Source organism: Camelus bactrianus, chromosome 3 (assembly GCF_048773025.1).
Source record: "Camelus bactrianus isolate YW-2024 breed Bactrian camel chromosome 3, ASM4877302v1, whole genome shotgun sequence".
Taxonomy (NCBI): Eukaryota; Metazoa; Chordata; class Mammalia; order Artiodactyla; family Camelidae; genus Camelus; species Camelus bactrianus.
In genome coordinates this window covers 95,163,778-95,183,319 of record NC_133541.1, presented here as the reverse complement: position 1 = coordinate 95,183,319, position 19,542 = coordinate 95,163,778, and the positions used below count along the sequence as shown (strand labels likewise).

Below are 19,542 nucleotides of genomic sequence, written 5' to 3'. Positions count from 1 at the left end.
GCCAAACTGATCTTCAAGCATAAAGACAACATTTAAAAATCTGTAAGAAATCAAGGAACACTATTTCTCATGAACCCATTCAAAGGAACCTATTAGAACCGTGGAACACCAATCTTAGCACCCCTGAGCAAGCCTGAGGAAATCAGGATAAAAGGATCTTCCTCAACCATCGAATGTATTTAACTGTAGAAATAAGAGTAAAACAAATATAGACATTAGAGTGACAGATCAGAATGCAGATATTACATGCCTTACTTAATATTGTAGGCATTTCTCATTACTAATAAAAAAATTGAAGATGAAAGTGAGAAGAAAGGAATAAGAATGAGTTTACTAATCACCTCAAATCACTGGATTCAAAGGATAATATTTCCAAATCAAGTAGAAGCTTATGCATACTCAACCTAAGCACTAAGACTGATCATTCTATTGACTGAATGATGGCAGAGAGGAGAAGGGAGAGGATGAGATTACAAGGTAATTATACTGTTGCTCATAGTAGGAATCAAAATACAATCCCAAGAAAAAGTGGATCGAGGGTATTTTATAAAGGTAACCTCTAGGTCACGTGCTCTCTCTCTTGCCTTCGGAGACAGCCTGCACCCTGTCTATGGAGTGTGTGTCTACCTTTACTTTAAGCAAGCCCCCCTTCCTGGCCCCATGTACATCTCTCTAAATAGATCTACTTTTACTCATTAAAAAAAAAAAGGTAACCTCTAGAATAAAAATACAAACCTTCTGAAAAAGAACAAAACTGAAGGCATAACCCACCTAGACTTCAGACATGACTACAAAGCTACAGTAATCAAAACAGCATGGTATTGGCACAAAAACAGACATATGGATCAATGGAACAGAACAGAAAGCCCAGAAATAAACCCATACACCTATGACCAATTAATCTTCGACAAAGGAGGCAAGACTATACAATGCAGAAAAGACAGTCTCTTCAGCAAGTGGTGTTGGGAAAGCTGGACAGCGGCATATAAATCAATGAAGTTAGAACACTCCATTACACCATACACAAAAAAAAGCCATAAAAAGGAATGAAATAATGTCACTGGCAGCAATATGAATGGACCTAGAGATTACCATACTAAGTGAAGTAAGTCAGTCAGAGAAAGACAAAGATCATATGATATTACTTATAAGTGGAATCTAAAAAAATGACACATACCAACTTATTTACAAAACAGAAAGAGACTCATAGACATAGAAAAAAAACTTAAGGTTACCAACAGGGAAGTGGAGAGGGGAGAATAAACTGGGAGTTTGGAATTAGCAGATACAAACTACTATGTACAGAATAGATAAACAAGGTCCTACTGTATAGCACAGGGAACTATATTCAACAACTTGCAGTAACCTGTATGAAAAAAATAATATATATATATATATATAGAGAGAGAGAGAGAGAGAGAGAGAGAGAGATATTCCTTAATCACTATGTTGTACAACAGAAACCTTATACAACATTGTAAATCAACTACACTTTAATTTTAAAAATGGAGAAAAAATAATAAATGCTGGGGAGGATGTGGAGAAAAGGGAACCCTCCAACACTGTTGGTGGGAATGTAAATTGGTGCAGCCACTATGGAAAACAGTATAACTGCATCATTATGCTGTACAGAAACTAACACAATACTATAAATCAACTATACTTCAATTAAAAAAAAAAACAAAACCCCCAAACTAGTGTATCTAAAATAGATAAACAACAAGGTCCTACTGTATAGCACAGGGAACTATATTCAGTATCTTGTAATAAACCATAAAGGAAAAGTATATAAGGAAGAATATATATACATATATGTGTAACTGAATCACTCTGCTGTATGCCAAAAACTAACACAACATTTTAAATCAACTATACATCAGTACAAAATAATAATAAAGAAATAAATACAATCCTAGAAAAAAATACAAACCTTCCTAAATATCTGAACTACATTAAGAAAAATTGTGAATCACTATATTGTACACCTGTACCTTACATAATATTGTACATCAACTATACTTCAGTTTTAAAAATAAATAAAATAAAAATTTTAAAAAGAGAAAGGGCAAATACAAAAATACATAAGAAAACACAACATAAAATAACATGACAGAATTGAAACCAAATGTATCTGTCATCTCAATAAATATAAGTAGGTTTAACTCATCTATTTTTAAAATGGTTTTCAAAATAGATTGCAAAGCCCAATCCAACCCTACGCTGTATACATCTAAGATAAAATGATTCAGAAAGATTAATAGTGAAAGGATGGGCAAAGAAAAGCATACCAGAAAAATATAAACATTAAAAATCTTAATATCTGACACCAGGGAATTCAGGACAAAAAGCTTTAAACAAGATAAGGAGAAGTACTTTTTGATGCTAAAGGCTACAATTCACCATGAAAGTTTAAGTTATAAGATATCTATGTACCAAATAATTTTACAGGAATTTTCACATTAATAGAACTATAGAGATGCAAGGAGATTTAGACAAAGACATACTGTGACAGGGCCCAGCTGTAAGGCCATGTAAGAACACAAGATTGGAAATATACTACATGTAGCCAATATTCAATTCACCAATCACTTGGTTTACTGCACACAATTAGTGCACAACAGGTTGGTCAAAGAAGTAAATATAGAAAAGGGGTAGTGAACCACCACAAGGGGAAGTCCCAGAAGGAGACATCTCAGCAGCAGTCCCCAGTCCCTTCAACTGGTCTCTGCTCAGTCTCCAGCAGTGTCAATTTGGAACAGCTGTCAGCAGTGTGGAGTTGGGTGCTTTAGCAAAAAGTCTTCAAGTCGCCTGACTCAATGGTCTTATTTTAAGGACTCCACCAATATAGGGTATAAGGGTTACACCCCAGGGGGTCTTGTCTCTACTGGTTGTTCCAGTGAAGTCTTCCTACAGATGTTACAAACAAATTCCTCACCTAAAGTAACCTGTAATTTCTCACTCTAAAACATTCACAGATCTACATCAGACATTTCAAAACAACTAATGTGGAATAATAACATTGGCCACTGTGACTCCATTTAGAAGTATTGAACATAGCTTAAACTCTATGAGTTACTAACATGGTAAGCAGGAATCATAACACCAAAGAAACCACATCATAACACACATTAATAATAAAAGATTTGATTTCACCTTTCCCAATCTAAAACAGATCAAGTGGTCAAATTAATGAGGATGTGGAAGTCCAAACAATACAATCAAAAAGGCAGATATTATTGATATATATCAGATATTGGGCCCTGAGAATAGAGAACATACTTTCTTCTCAAGTGCTCTGGGAAATTCCTGCATACACACAAGATTATAAGTCAGGCCTCAAACCAAACTTCATTAAATTTCCACAGTAAAAATAACATAGAAAGCATTCTATGATAACACAATAAACACAGACATTTATAACACATTCTGAAAACAAAAAAAAGTGCCTTCCTATTTGGGTGTGTGTGGGAGGTCTATATTAAGTAATTCCATGATCAAACAGAATATAGAAATTCAATAATGCAGAATTTCTAGAAAACAATAATAAAGAATGTACCATACAGAAGAACCTATGTGTACAGCTAAAGTAGTACACAAAGGAAAATTCATAGCCTTAAACAATCACATAAACATAAAAGAAAGAAAAATAAGTGAATTAAACAGCTGGCTTGGCAGGGGTGGAGTACAGCTCAGTGGTACAGTATGTGTTTGGCATGCATGAGGTTCTGGGTTCAATCCCCAGTGCCTCTATCTAAAAAATAAAATCAAAATAAATAAATCTAATTACCTTCCCCCTACCAAAACAAACAAACAAAAAAACAAACAACAACAAAAAAAAACCCAGCCAGCTCAAAAAGCTAGAAAAATAACTGAAATAAACCAAAAGAAAGCAAAGGAAAAATTTAATCAAGATAAATACAGAAATTAACCAGTTAATATAATAAAAATAAAATAGAACTTATAAATAAATAAGCTTGTTCTTAGAAAATCATCACTAAATAAGGTAACTTACAAGCTAAATTAATCATTAAAAAAAGGAGAGGAAATGTACAAATATCCCAAATAAGAAATTACAAGTGAGAGTCAAGCAAACACTAGAAAATAAAATGAAACAAAGAAAAACAAAAAACTATATGAGAATAACTTATATAATTTTATGCAACTCAATTTGAAAACCTATATGAAATGTATAATTTTATCAGAAAACTAGAGCTAGAAAACCAAAATAGACCAATTTGCATAAAATAATTAGAATTATTTTAATAAGATAAAATATTGTGCATAATTATGAATGTAATATTATATAAATTACAATAAATAATTTAATTAGGTAATTTTTAAAAACTAATTTAATAAAATTCATCAAATATTTACCTTTCACCTCCTCAAAAAACCCAAGAAACACGAGGCCCTTTTTTTCACAGGGGAATTCTACAAATCTACTAACCTTTAAAGAACAGATGATTCCAATTTTTTTTGGGGGGGAGGGATAATTAGGTATTTATGTATGTATGTATTTATTTAATGGCAGTACTGGGGATTGAACCCAGAACCTTATGCATGCCAAGGACAAGCTCCACCACTGAGCTATACCCTCCCCCTTTCCAATGGTATTTAAAATGCTCTACAGCCTAGAAAAAGAAAAAGAGCTTGTAAATTATTTTTATAAAAAACAAATACAAGTACATTGATACCAAAATATAATAAGGATGACAAGAATCCAATTTCATTTATAAATATCAATGCAAAAACCCTAAATAAAATTTTGGCAAACAGAATCCAAAAGTACACTAAAAGAATAATAATTGGGGCCAGATGGAATTCATAACAGATAAAGAAATAAGTTTCAATATATAAAATCTACTAATAAATCACCAAATTGATAAACAGTAGTTTATACTGTATAGCACAGGGAACCTATAATGAAAAAGAATAAGTCTATTTCTAGGTATTTTGTTGTTTTTGTTGTAATGGAAATGTCTCTGCCAGTTACAAAATTCTGGGTTTTGAAGTTAAAAAAAAGTGAATGAAGGGCCACAAATGGCAAAATATCCTTCTTTTTTATGGGTGAGTTGTATTCCATCATGTATATATATGCTGCATCTTCATTATCTATTCAACTATTGATGTGCACTTAGGATGCTTCCATATCTTGGCAATTATAAATAATGTTGCTGTTAATAACAGGGTGTATGTATCTTTTTGAATTCATTCTTATTTTGTGGTTGGCTTTATTCCTTTGATAACTATCTAAGTTTAAAAAGCTAAAGCTCTAAATGTTCTTAGAAACAAAGAACAGTACATACATGTAAATTAAAAAATATATGTGCAGTAAAAAAAAAGGATCTATTAAGCCATGAACGACATGGAAGAAACTTAAAAAAGACATACTACTAAATGAAAGAAGCCAGTCTGAAAAGGATACAAATTGTTTAACCAAATGACATTCTAGAAAAGGCAAAGCTACAGAAACAATAAAAAGATCGTGGTTTCCAGGAGTTTGGGGAGAGGGAGGAAGGGAGGAATGAATAGATGGAGCACAAGGGATTTTTAGGGCAATGAAATAATTCTATATGATACTATAGTGGTAGCTACATGTCATTATGCCTTTGTCAAAACCCATGGAATGGACAACATCAAGAGTGAACCCTAATGTAAACTATGGACTTTGGTTGATAATAATGTGTTTACGTTGGTTCATTGATTGTACCAAATACGCCACACTGATGAGGGATGTTGAGGGTAGGGGAGTATATATGCGTGGGTGTGGAGGGCTATATGTGAACTCTCTGTAGTTTCTGCTCAACTGTGCTATGAACCTGAAACTGCTCTAAAAGAATAAAGTCTATTAAAAAAAAAGAAAATGAATATATGTATGTACATATATATGACTGAAACATTATGCTGTACACCAGAAATTGACACAACACTGTAAACTGACTATACTACAATTTAAAAGTAATCATAAATTTTTTAAATAAAGAAAAAAATCACCATATTAATAGTTCTGAATAGAAAAATCATATAATTATCTTTACAAATACTGACAATGCATTTGATAAAATCAAATACTTATTCTTGATTAAAAACAAGACATTCAGTAAAATGGGAATCAATGGATATTTCCTCAAAATGCAAAAATAGGACTTTTTTCCCAGGAGAAAAGGAAAGGTTTCCTTAACAGGGAAATACTAGAGACAGTAATATTTACGATATGTTAAATTTAGTAACCAATGCAATGTAGACATGAGAAATAAATTAGCAGTAAAAAGAACTGAATAGAAGCATTCTTGAGTACTTTCTAAAGTATCTTCTAGAATTCTTTTAAGGTTTCCAGGCCCATCATTAAAAGAATTGGTAAGGAATGTTCTAGAAGACAATCTTAGTAGGAGGAAGACCAAAAAGAGGAAAAAGGAAAAACGAGTAGAAAGAAGGAAAGGAGATAATAAATGTTTACTGTGTTAAGTCATTAAGTTTTGGAGTAATTTGTTATGCAGTAGTATAAATAATACAGAAGGCAAAATATAGTCATTTTCTAGCTGAGAAAAAGTAAGCTTGCCACCAGCAGACCTGTACAAAAGGAAATGCTAACAAATTTTTCAGGTAGAAGAAAAATGAAACCAGATGGGAAGTAAGATGTAAAAAAGAAGAACAAATAAAGTGGCAAATACATGTTTATATCTAATGTTTGATCAGATTTTAAAATGTACCACAACAATAAGACCTAAATAAATGGAGAGATATACCATGTTTATGGATTGGAAGATTTGATATTGTTAAGATGTTAATACTCCCCCAACTGATCTATAGATTCAATATAATCTGAATTAAAATCCCAGCAGCTTTGTTTTTCTAAAAATTGAGAAACTATTACTAAAATTTGTATTGAAAAAATAGATTAAAACAGCCAAAACAATTTTGTGAAAGAACACAGGTGGAGGACTCAAAGGATCCGATTTTAAGATTACTATAAAGCTACAACAGGCATTGGCAACCTATGGACCATGGGCCAAATCTAGCCTACAGCCTATTTTTGTTAGGCTCATGCCTTTTACATTTTTAAAGGGTTGAAGAAAAGAAACAAACAAAAGTATGCAACAGGAATTATATGTAGCCCACCCTTTACAGAAAAAGTTTGCTAATTCCAGATCTACAGTAATCAAGACAATATGGTATTGGTATAAAGATAGACACATAGATCAATGGAGCAGAAGAGAGTATCCAGAAATAGATTCACACATATATGGTCAATTAATTTTTGACAAAGGTATTAAAGTAATTGAACAGAAAAAAAGATAGTCCTTTCAAGAAATTGTACTGGACCAATTAGACAATCACATGCAAACAAAGAAAAAAAAGTCTCAGCCTATGTTGGGAAATAATTTTCCACGGGTCTCTCATGTATCTGCACATCTTAAGAGTTAGAAACTAACTGCCCTTTTGTTTCAGACTGTCTGTTCAAGGATAGTTGTCCAAGAAGCAGCCTAGGGATAGGGTCTACCTTCAGAGCAAAGGGTAAGTTTGTTTACTGTCCAGATAAAAAAGATAATATATTGCTCTGGGGCAAAGGTTGGGCAGGTTTTCTTGCAGTCCTTTATAAAAGACTGATGTTCCCTAAACTTGCGGTTCCTCAGCTGTTATATAAACCCACTGTGTGTCCCTGTTTGTACTTTATCTACTCATGCCCTTCAGCATGGCCCCTGTGGGACTCAGGGGACAAGGAAAACCAATGCAAACATGAAGCTCATGCTGCTTGCTGTGTTGTGAGTCATAAAGTTCTTTGTCTCTATCTTAGGATACAAGTATTTTGCCAGAATTCAATGAAACTGTGGCAGGGTAACCTATTAGCTTGCAAGTAGGGTAAAATCTTGTATCCTTTGTTGCTCTTGACAACCCATACCTTGCATCATATACAAAAACTAACCTGAAATCAATTACAGACCTAAATGTAGAACCCATAACTATAAAACTTCCAGAAAGAAACAGAAATTTTTATGTCATTGGGTTAGACAAAGATTTCTTAAGATAGGACCAAAAAGTATGACTCATGAAAGAAAAAATAAATTGGATTTCATCAAAATTAAAAACTTTTGCTCTTCAGAAAACACTGTTAGGATTTTTAGAGCAGTAGAACTATTCTGTATATTCATATAATGGTGGATACATGTCATTACGCATTTGTCAGAACCCATAGAATGTACCACACCAAGTATGAACTCTAATGTAAACTGTGGACTTTGGATGATAATGATGTGTCAGTGTAACAAATGGACTCTCTGGTGAGAGATGCTGATAGTGCAGGAGGCTGTGTGTGGTGGGGGTAGAGGAAGATGGGGTATATGGAAACTCTCTGTACTTTTCATTCAATTTTGCTGTAAACCTAACACTGCTCTAAAAAATAGTCCATTTTTTTTTCAAAGGGCGAGGGATCTGAACAGACATTTCTCCAAAGAAGATATACAAATGGCTAATGAGTACATGAAAGATACTCAACATCATTAGTCCTTAGGGAAATACAAAACAAAACCACAATGTGATACAGCCTTGTACCCACTAAGATGGCTATAATCAAAAAAGGAAAACAATAGTGTTGAGCAGGATATAGAGAAACTGTAACTGTCAAACACTGCTGGTGGGAATGTAGAATAGTGCTGATCCTGTGGAAAACAATGTCAGTTCCTCAAAAAGTTAAATATAGATGTGGCAATACACTATATATCCAAGAAAATTGGAAATACATGTCCACACAAAAACTTGTACATGACTGTTCACAGCAGCATTATTCATAACAGACAAGATGTATAAACAACCCAAATGTCTAGCAACTGATGAATGGATAAATGGATAAAATGAGGTATATCCATACAATGGAAAGTTATTCAATCATAAAAAGGAATGAAGTACTAACACATGCTACAACATAGATGAATCTTAAAAACATCACATAAGTGAAAAAGCTAGTCACAAAAAAATCACATATTGTATGATTCCATTTATGTTAAACGTCCAGAATAGGAAATCCACAGAGATAAAAGTAGATTAGTTGTTGCTAGGGGCTGGAGGGAATAGGGAGCAATTGCTAATGGGTATGGGGTTTCTTTTTGGGGTGATGAAAATGTTCTATATTTAATTTGTGTACTCCACTCAAAGAAAATCTGAATTATAAAAATGAGTTAGAAACAATAAACTGGGCAGTAACTGGACTTGTCACAGAGGCCTGTAAAATGTTAATATTAACTAACATTCTTAGACTACTTTACATTCTGAAAGTATAATGTTAACAATATCATATTATTTTTAAAAGACCACTTATTTGTGTATTTTTTAAAATTATTTTTTACTTCTTTTTATTTGGGGGGGAGGTAATTAAGTTTATTTATTCATTTATTTTTAAGGGAGGTACTAGGGATTGAATCTAGGGCTTCATGCATGCTGGGCATGTGTCCTACCACTGAGCTATACTCTCTCCCCTATTTGTGTACTTTTAAGTTCTTATAACCTGCATGTGTGTTTGAATATGTTTATATGTAGGTATACATGTGCACCTGTCTCATCATTATCAAAGATGATGCTAAATGAGCTAGTTTCTGGATGACCTCTTAGCTTTTTCACACCTCAGGGGCCAAGTTAGCTGTGTAGCTGCAGCTGTTGGTCACAAAGCCCAGGGTCCTATTTCTGAGTCAGCCTCTTCACCATACAAGCAAATGACCAAGAATTTGGTTCCAAAAGCCCTCGTCAATGTTTTTCAAAGTTCAGTCAGCTGCAGGTGCAATCAATTACCTGGAGCCTTGACTCAACATCCAGTGATAAGTCTGAAAATCTGCTATTTTAACAAGCCCCTCAGGAGATGTGATCTGCAGTCAATTTCAGGAGCCCCAGCTCTGGGTAACTTTTCCTCACTAATGTGGAGAAACTGAGTCCTGTGCATATTCTCCCTGCTCACCAGGGTGAAAATAGCATGCCTCCCTATTGTTAACCATAATGGGATGTCACTGAGCCTGGTGCTGGTTCTGCAGGCACAGTCTACTCATAAAATTGCCTCGTATTTCCATTCTGTTTGGGGTTTCTTCTGCTGCGGGCCCTGATGTCCCGTCAGAAGCTGCAGAAACAGTAGACAACATATAGGTGGCTCTGCCCCTGGGTTCCACTCACAGTTTAGGACCTATACTGGAGCCCTGGATCCTGGCTTCTGGGCTGAGCTTTGGATTCAACCTTATACTGATGGGGGATGATGGGGAAGCCTACTATGTCAGTAATTTCTCAGGACTGACTGATGGAGGCTCAAGTGGTTTCCCCATTACCATACTTGAATGGGATGGGAAACTCACCTCTGATAAGGAAGTTCTTCTGTCTCTCAGTGGGTTTACCTGCCCCTAGAACAGACAGCAGAGTCAGGCCAACTCACCTGCTCATCTCCTCTGGAAACATCCATTTTGGCTCCTCGCAGTGTCTTTTGGAAACACAGGTATCATAAATTCCTTCAGTGGCTCCTCATTCCTTCCAGGATCTAGACCACAACCCCTTCCGTGACCTACTGTCCTTGCTGATCTTTGCGGGTCATCTCCTCCACTGTCCTCACTGCAGGATTTGTCGTACAAATGTTGCAGCTCTCTCACCAGGCCAAGCTCTCTTGTCACGGCCTACTCCTCTTTACTAGTTAACTTCTGTTCACCCCTCAGCTCGCCAGCATTATTTCCCTGACCCCCATGTCTGGATCAGGCCTTTTGCTTATTCATACTCCCAGCACTCTGGGCCACTCCTCATTAAAATTTGTCAACGTTGAAAATTTTCCCTTGAGCAATTAGTATTCACTAATATCTATCCCCCTCAGTAGGCGGTAAAGTTCATTAGAGCAGCGCTCTCAATTTGCTCTCATTGCATCACCAGCACCTAGCAAAGGGTTCTCGCAGATATTTAATTGGTTGGATGACTGGCCCCAGGAAGGAGGGTCACAACCTGGGTGGAACCTCTGGGAATGAATCAAAAATAGTCCCCGAGAAGCTACACATAAAACTCCTCAGAACTGAGAGCACCCGTCTGCGGGCCCAGTGCCCGGGGAATTCCCAAGGCAAGGACACAGCACAGTCCCGGCAGGCATCCAGCTGCTGAATGGGAGAGGGCCGCCCTGACTCTCTGCTTGGCAGCCTCAGTTTCCCTACCGGTCCCCTGCGGGGTCGACAGAGAACGGTCCCTGCGGCCTGCGGGTACACCCACGCCAGGGGGCCTGGGCTGAAGAAGTCTGAGGGGCCAGGCCCGGCCAGGCCGCCGCACCCGGCGAGGGCGCTCCAGGCAGGTCCTCCCGAGCAGTCGCGCGCCACGGGGGCCCCTCTAGCTGCGAGGAGGTGGCGCAGTGCTTGTCGGGAAGGCGGCGGGCAGATCCGGCCCTCGGTGGCGGAAGGCGCCATGGTGGGTGGGGAGGCGGCAGCCGCGGTGGAGGAGCTGGTTTCGGGAGTGCGGCAGGCGACCGATTTCGCGGAGCAGTTCCGCTCTTACTCGGAGAGCGAGAAGCAATGGAAGGCTCGCATGGAATTCATCCTGCGCCACCTGCCCGACTACCGCGACCCGCCCGACGGCGGCGGCCGCCTGGACCAGCTGCTGTCCCTCTCCATGGTCTGGGCCAACCACCTCTTTCTGGGTTGCAGGTGCGGACCCCTGACGGCTGGCTCGCCCTGTCCCGAGCCGCAGTCCTCCCCCAGGGCTGATCCCGCTCCCCTCACCCCACCCCCAAACCGCACTAGCTAGGCCTACAGCCGATCCCACCTTAGCCAGCCTCTTGGAAAGATACTTAACCTCTGTGAGCCTGTTTCCTCGTTTGGAAAATGAGTTGTGATGACTACTGTATTAAAGGGTGAAAAGCACTTAGCAGAGGCTGTCATCTAGCAAGAGCTCAATACACTCTGGACGTTCAAGTTGCCATTGATGTTTGTATTCTTAGTACTTCAGTCACCTTCGGTGATTGCATTTTAAATTCATTAGCTCCTTTCTTCCACATGGCAAATGTGCAGAGACAGAAACTGAGATCCCCAATTTACATAAGAAGCTGAGAGAGAGGAAGAGAGATACCTAGGGCCTTGCAGCTTCTGGCAGGATTGGTGGATTTTACCACTTATGGCAGGATGTAATTTGTGGCCTTTGGCTTTTTCTCACTTGTCTGCTGGACCCTGAACAAGAGCCAGCCTTTGCCTCTCTGCCTTTCCTCTTATGAAAATAATAGATGCCTTCAAGGGACTGCTTTTGAAATAACCTGATAAAGCACCCTCTCTGCCCCTCCTTGAAGAAGGTGGCAAGTCTTGAGGATGCTACATCTCTTTTTTTTTTTTTAAGCGTTTCCTGAAGTTGTGTTAAGATAGTAAGATAACTTGGCTTAGTCCTGGTTTCTGTGCTCCTTATGACTGTCTGACTCTGGTCATATGGCCCCTCCAGCCCTAAGCTATTTGGTTTTGCTTTCAGATTTTATAAGTTATTAGAACAGAATCTGGTGAAGCAGTGCCAGTCACATCCCTCCCTTTTCCCTGCCTTTGGATACCTCTAGGAAATCCTGCTTAACAGGATCCAAGATTAGGCAAATGTCAGAACATTGGACAAATGAACAAATAATGTTATTTTTATTAGACCAATATTCCACGTGTTCAAAAAAGTGAAAACATTTTGGCCCTCATACCATATCCATGAATATGGACTGCCAGATGTACAGTGCCTCTATTTTGTAAGTCTTGTTTGTTTTGTAAATCTTAAAACACCTGCTCTATTGGCATTCCTAGTGCCACTTCTGTATCCACATGCAGAAGAACTATTTTCTAACTTGATGCTGAACGTCTGTTGGTTTCCCCTGTAGTATCAGATCGTTCCTCTGAGAGTTGAGTTTATAGTCCAGGTACCTGCAATTTCTTTTTAGCCCACAGTGACAATAATTCTTCTAAGGTTTTTATCTTGTTACTTTTTATTGTACAGTTACAACAAAGACCTTTTAGACAAGGTGATGGAAATGGCTGATGGAATTGAAGTGGAAGACCTGCCACAGTTTACTACCAGAAGTGAATTAATGAAAAAGGTAAAGAGGATTTCCAAGTGCATTTGAAATGGTGTAGCGCTAACGGCCTTCATGATGATGTATTAGAGAATATTGTTTTTGAATGCTCTTGTTAACTACCTCAAAGATATAAGCCCTTTCATTTTTATTTCTCTGTACTTGGTATAAACCTTTTCATAACTAGATAACAGCTCAGTATGATAAATTATGCATTGTTTGCAGAGTAACACATAAACTCAGTCTCTTCAGTTCCTCTACGAACATTTGAGCTTTTTGCTTGTTTTTTTAAAGCAAATGTTGGGTGTAGTGCTATAGTTTCCTACTTGTTAAAAAAATCTTGTTGATAACAACTCATCCTTACCCCGTTGGGTGAGGACCCCACCAGTCTTGTTTGGCCCCTCTGACTTGCTGATGGCAATGTACATGGAGTAATGTCCACACTTCATAGCTGTTCCCTATTCTGCAGGGCTTTGTCTGATCTGAGGCTGTGGACTTCTTACATAGTGAGCTGTTACCTGGAGAGCCTTAGATCTAGATCCTGGGGCTGGGCCTGGGCCCATGGAGAGTGTGGCAGAAGGAAGCTCAGAAGATGGGGCTAGGCATCCCAGCTGCTTTTCAGAATTTCCCAAGACATGTTTTTTTTCTCATTTGCCCTCAGGTAGTTAATTCCTTAAGCATTAATTCCTCATCTCCCAAAGTTTATTTTTTAGCACTTTACCCAGGCCTTTTTTTAGAGCAGTTTGTAAGCTTCTTGAGAGAAGAGATGGTGCTTAAAATATTAGTCTTTCTAATTCCAAAATCTAATATATGCAATACTCCAGAGAAGGTGCTCAGAAAAGGCTTACGGAATTGACCAAAGCAATAGAGTAAAAGGCTGCTGGCCGCTCTTTTAGTTTTATCCTCAGAAACATAGGTAAGCCCTTGCTTCACCCCAGTTGGGTCTTGTTTTGGGAGGCAGGGCATATAAAGAGTTTCCCTTCTTTGTAGGTATGAGGAACTAATCAAACCCTCAGCTGCCCAGAAAATATTTCAGCGCCAGACAACGCACCTCATTTGATTTCAGATAGTTTCCCTAAAAAAGCATTCTTTATTTTTTAATTGAAACTGGAATCAAAAGTTTCAAGTCCATTTTGAAGGGGCTGTTTTGTTTTTAAAATCAGCTGTTAACAGGGGGCTACCGTTTTTAGCCAGGGAGCCATTATGAATGGGGAGTTTGTGACTTTTTGGATTTTCTCACATAATATTTTTAAGTCTGTGAAGTCCTACAGTATCAGAGTGGTTCCTGGGGCCCAGGCAGAGGGCAGCTAGATATTGCTGGCTGCCTGATTGCACCCCATGGGGCAGGGGCAGGTAGGGAATAGGGTGGGCCCTTACTTCCTAACTGCTTATGACCAATTCTTTCCTTGACTTTTTGCTCCTGAGAGGTATTCTGCCCTGCCTAAGATCTGCTTTTCACATAAATTTTCTGTTATACTTCTCTTTCCAGGCATGCTAGGATATTAGAGATCAGAACATTTCATGATATTTGGGCTGCTGACTCTGAGAGAGACTAAGGAGGTTTTGTAATTAATATGCATGTCCCTAACATTATCCATAGACCAATGTGAAAAACTGTGTGTGTTGTGGGGAAGAGCCACTAAACTGTTAAACATTGTAAAGGAGTCTTGAACCTTAAAAATGTAAGGAGATGGAATGTTCATTTTTGACACAGTCCTTGCACACTGTCAGCCTCCAGAGAAGAATCCTCAGACATAACTTGGCATCCCTAAAACCATCTCTGCCATCAGACTAATCATTGGCACCAGCTACCTGGAAGAAGCCTACAGGGAGCCTGTATTTCTTTAGATGTTTTGGATTGCATGTGTTTGAACTTCCTTCAAATAAAACTTATGTTTTCTTGGTAACCAAGTTTAATTTTAGACTGTTGATGCCGCTGAAAGTGAAACTAAGTTGATCCTGAAAAGTGAGATACTTAGAGAATGTGGAGTTTTGCCAGTTGTTAAGATTCTTTTAGATAAGCCTGTCTGTTTTGAGAACGAGTCTTCTGATTTGTGTGCCTTGACAATTGTATTGTGTTGAAGGCTGTCCCCTCTCAATTGAAGGCCACCCTAAGAGTCCACTGGAGAGAGAACCCTGGAGACTTTGGAGCAGTTCTTTTGTCTCTTGCCTGAGGTTTTTGCATGTAGTAGAGGCTGGCAAACATTCAGCAGCCTTGCCAGCCCAGAGACAGACAGACAAACAAACACCTACCATGATGTTGAGCCAATGCACCTAAAACCATCTGTTGTATTTCTGCCCAGAATTGATCCTTAACTCCAAAATTAGAGTTTTAGTTGGGTTTTGAATGTAGCTAGCTAGCTGGCAAGTGGAAATGAATTGCCTAGCATTATTAGTATCTCCAGACTGGACCATGAAGATAACTTAGGGATGTAAGTTCTTTAAAGTAAGATTTTAAAAACACTTTATGGCTTTTCTGCATTTGTGAGACAAGTACATCTCTGTGCTCTGTCCAGCTCTGTTTTTTCGGTCTGAGAAAAGAAATGAGCATTGATCTCTGAGAGGTGGTATTTGTCAAACAGTTGCAGCATATGATTTTTCTTTTGAAAGGGGGATTCAAAGACAAATATATTGAACAATCTCAATTATCTAACAGTCATCCTGAGGCACCTACTTGCAGACTTTTTGACTAACCAGGTTTACCCATTAATGAGCAGTAATTAACAAAGAGCAGCAGCTCACTCAGGAATAGTGTTATTATTAAGACTGCTTAATAATAAGACTGTCAGAATTAATATTTTCAAGGCACTGTCTTGAGAAAAAAGAAGAGTGATTGACTAAGAAGCTATCATTACTGCCTCAAAGAAAGAATTTGTCAACTCAATTACTTGGTCCATTTTTCTTGAGAACATTTTTATCCAAGAGGGAAAGTGGCAGTATGGAAAGTGACTAAATATGAAATGTGAAAGAGAAGTTAGAAAAACAAGTGTATCTACATTTCAAGAGGTTCATTTTTATGCATTATATCCCATCTTGGCAAGTAATGGAGCAGCCACTCCATTGGTGGAAGGAGATGTGATTCTAAGATGGCAAGTATTTGGGAGTATTTAAAAAAAATTTTTTATTTTTAGCCTGATTAGTTAAATCTGGTTTTGTCTTGCATCTGGAGATAAGTGTTCCACAGAGCTACTTTTCTTTTCCCCTTTATCCATTAGAAATAGAAGCAGCCAGAATAGCTCTGTCCGACCCCACAGGCCAGTCTGTTGCCTGGTGCTCAGGATGAGTATATCACCTGCCAACACCTTGTGTCAAAGACCATACTTGGAGCAGCCGAAGCTGGTGGCAGCTGTTGTGCTGCTATAGTCTTGGTCTATACTATTGGAAATTTGAGAGATGGCTTAGGGGATTCTCTTTCCTTTGAACTAAAGGTGGTTTCTTTAGGTGACACTGCATTCTCTTCAAAGGAGAAAGACCTCTTATATTTTGCTTTTGCTGAGGAATTTTGCTTCTTCATTTCTCAAAGACTAGAGTGATAGGCTTAGCTAGGAAATAGGTCATCTCTTGAAAACTCTGATTACTAAAAAGACTCTCAGATTGATTCACTTGCACTGTTAAATGTTAAGGAAATCCATTCAAATACAAGGTGACAGCCAAAATGATTTCTTCACACCCTGCTTAAAAGTTGTCTAAAGCCAAGTTTAAATTTACCAAAGGTGCTAGAGAGTACCCAGAAAGAATATATCTGCTTCATTTCACCACTATTTGAAGACATGCATTTACAGTTTCTAACAGTGTGAAATCCAGAAATGATTACCTTCACAATCTCCTGAATATCCTGACTCAATGTGAAATGTTATGAATTACTCCCTGGATTCAACTGATTTTAATTTAGAACAATAAGTGTTTGTGTGATTCTGTTTTTAGAACCATTCATTGCAGAGCATGCCTCGGAAAAAATTACTTTTAAAGTATTTCTGTTATCATTTTAAATTATGAACATTTATAGATTAAAGGTGACAAGACAAAAAAATTAAGAGTATGGCTTTCAAGTGGATTGTATGGTCAGTGTTTTGCTGAGTTTTCTGTATGTAGTAAAATATCAATAATTTCTGAGTCTACTTACCATCTGGGTAGTACATAAATATTGCATCACTGCTATACTTTAGTTTGTGAATTTGATTCATTACACTACATGGCTACTAACTTATTCTTTTTTTCCTAGCATCAAAGCTAAGGGCAGAAGATTCATCCCATTTTCCTCACCAGTCACAAGCTTGGAAAGGAGGCTAGGATTAATGTGACACTGACCGCAGCAGCTCTCTTAAGACTCTTGGTATCATCATACAGCAAAGAGGCAACTGGAATGAAAGGGAATCTTGTCTAGGTGGCATTTTAAAAGTTCTCAATCTTCTAATAGCTATCACTGTAAAAGTATGCATGGATGGATATTTATGTATTTATAAATCATGCCCTCTTTTTTATTTTCAGTTTTTGAATGTTGGTCAGAATATTAAAAATGCCTGTTTTTTTTTGTTTTGTTTTGTTTTGTTTTGTTTTTAATGTTGCTGTAATAATGGCAGGTAATGAATTTTACACTTCAGATTTTTCAATAATATACCTTTAAGTGTGTTTCTGATTTATGGTCTCCACCCCGACCCCACTGAGGCAAACCAGATCCCTTATTTCTACCTGAAGTTTGCACCATCCATATATACCATTGCCACACACACTTCATCTTTTTTTGAGATGAGTGAGAATCAAATCATAGGCTCTAGGTACTTACCAACTCATGGGAAGAGGCAGGCTACAAAAAAAGGCTTATTTTAACACTCACTGAAACAAGGTTTCCCAGCTTGGTCCAGGCAGCCAGGGGACTTGTAGGTTCTCCAGAAGGCCTTGCAGGCTGCTGAGTAAAGCCCACATTCTCTCTTTCTGGAGGGAGCCTGAGACTTTGGTCTTCCTGACTTGAGGAGTTGCCTTGCATAGAGTCCCTCAAGAAATACTTGTTTAGTGCAGTGCTGCTTTGCTCTGAAATTCTGGTTCTTACTTTCCCCCTTTGAGTTGATGTATCTGTTTTTTACCCACCACCCCTATCCTCTATTTAGTACTCACTGTTAAGTATGTATCTCCAGGCATAAATACCAAGAGGGGCTTCATTGGGAAGCACCAATGTAAGAGTCAGTCGTAGCAGGATTCACTCATTACTGCCTGGTACTGGGCATAGTGACAGAATAAGACAGTCAACCCTGCCTTAGCCTAATCCACTGGTAAACTCAGGTAGCTGAAGAGGAGAGTGGCTGTGAAATCATGGTGTCTGGGGGCAGAGAAGTGGGACGACTCTCACCCAGGGCTCAAGGCTAAGGCCAAGCAGCACACCTTAGATGGGCCACTTCTTTGTGCAGCTTCTAGCTCTAATCTGTAGCAACCATTAGAGTGGGCCAAGTAAAGAACTCAGGACCTCTGATCTATAACTTTGGATGAGCTCCTTCTCTCCCCCAGCCTTTCCCGCAGAATGGAGATCATAGAAATACCTACCACAAAGACCTATGGCAAGGATTAAGAGGTTAGAGGGCCAAGGATGGTGATCAGTGAGCCTTGGTCTCTTTTCGTCAAATGTAGCCTGTCCTCTTTCCATTCTGATTATCTGTACAAATTTGTGAGGCTTAAAAAAACAAATTACAAGATGGAAAAAAATAATCGGTGATTATTCACTTTTAAAGTACATTTTCCATAGATTTCTTGCCATGGATTCTATTTTCTCTATAAGATATAATGTCCCAATAAAATAATAATACCGTGTCAGGAACATATATCCATTGCAAAGTCTTCAGTTTATATTTGAAGTTATTAACTAGAGAATATTCTCTAGTTAATCAAAATCAAATTTTTCTGGTGCCATTTTCTAATGGGTTTTCTCTCATTATTTCCTCAGCTTAAGCTTCCTGTTTTTTCTTACTTTTACAACCTCTGTGGCTATCCCACCTATAAAATTAATTAGTATTTTAGAATTTCATCCTTTTTCTGGAATAGTAAGTGGCGTAGAAATCTAAATTATTGCATTGCAGCACTCCTTGTGGTGTAAGTAAAATGGCCCACTTTTAGATACAAAATAGGAGCTCACACCAGATATAAGCTGTAAGCTCCTGGTCTCTTCATATACACAGTCCCGCCCAAGATGGGGTGAGGATCAAGTGTGATCATAGGAAGGGACATGGTATGGCACTGTATTACTTACTTCACGTAATGACTAGGAGAGGATCTTATCTGTTAAAGACATAAGTCTCAAGACCTTTTGAGAAGCAACTACAGTTGACTCTTGAACAACCTATGGATTCAGCCAACTGCAGATCGTGTAGTTCTATAATACGAATTTATTGAAAAACATGTATAAATAAACCTGTGCAGCTCAAACCTGTATTGTTCAAGGGTAAACTACACTAATAGTTAGAGTGCTCAGTTAATAGCAATGCCTTTTTGATCCAGAAACTTCTCCGGGATCCATTTGGACCTGTGGT

General features: G+C 38.1%; 2 protein-coding genes across 4 annotated transcripts in view; one reads left to right on the top strand and one right to left on the bottom strand.

The window, feature by feature from the left end:
• Window positions 1–11,276, bottom strand: part of JADE2 (jade family PHD finger 2) — a 132,854-nt gene extending 121,578 nt beyond the window's left edge. For all 3 annotated transcript variants that reach the window (XM_010971623.3, XM_010971628.3, XM_074360673.1), the window contains exon 1: window positions 10,406–11,276. The gene's annotated coding sequence lies outside the window, so the exon portion shown is untranslated. The remainder of the gene's footprint in view (window positions 1–10,405) is intronic.
• Window positions 11,277–11,355: 79 nt separating this feature from the next.
• Window positions 11,356–17,561, top strand: CDKN2AIPNL (CDKN2A interacting protein N-terminal like). Its single transcript, XM_010971622.3, has 3 exons — window positions 11,356–11,642; window positions 12,952–13,051; window positions 17,250–17,561. The coding sequence occupies exons 1-3, from the start codon at window positions 11,404–11,406 to the stop codon at window positions 17,259–17,261; spliced, it is 351 nt and encodes a 116-aa protein (XP_010969924.1). The 5' UTR covers window positions 11,356–11,403; the 3' UTR covers window positions 17,262–17,561.
• Window positions 17,562–19,542: the final 1,981 nt, after the last annotated feature.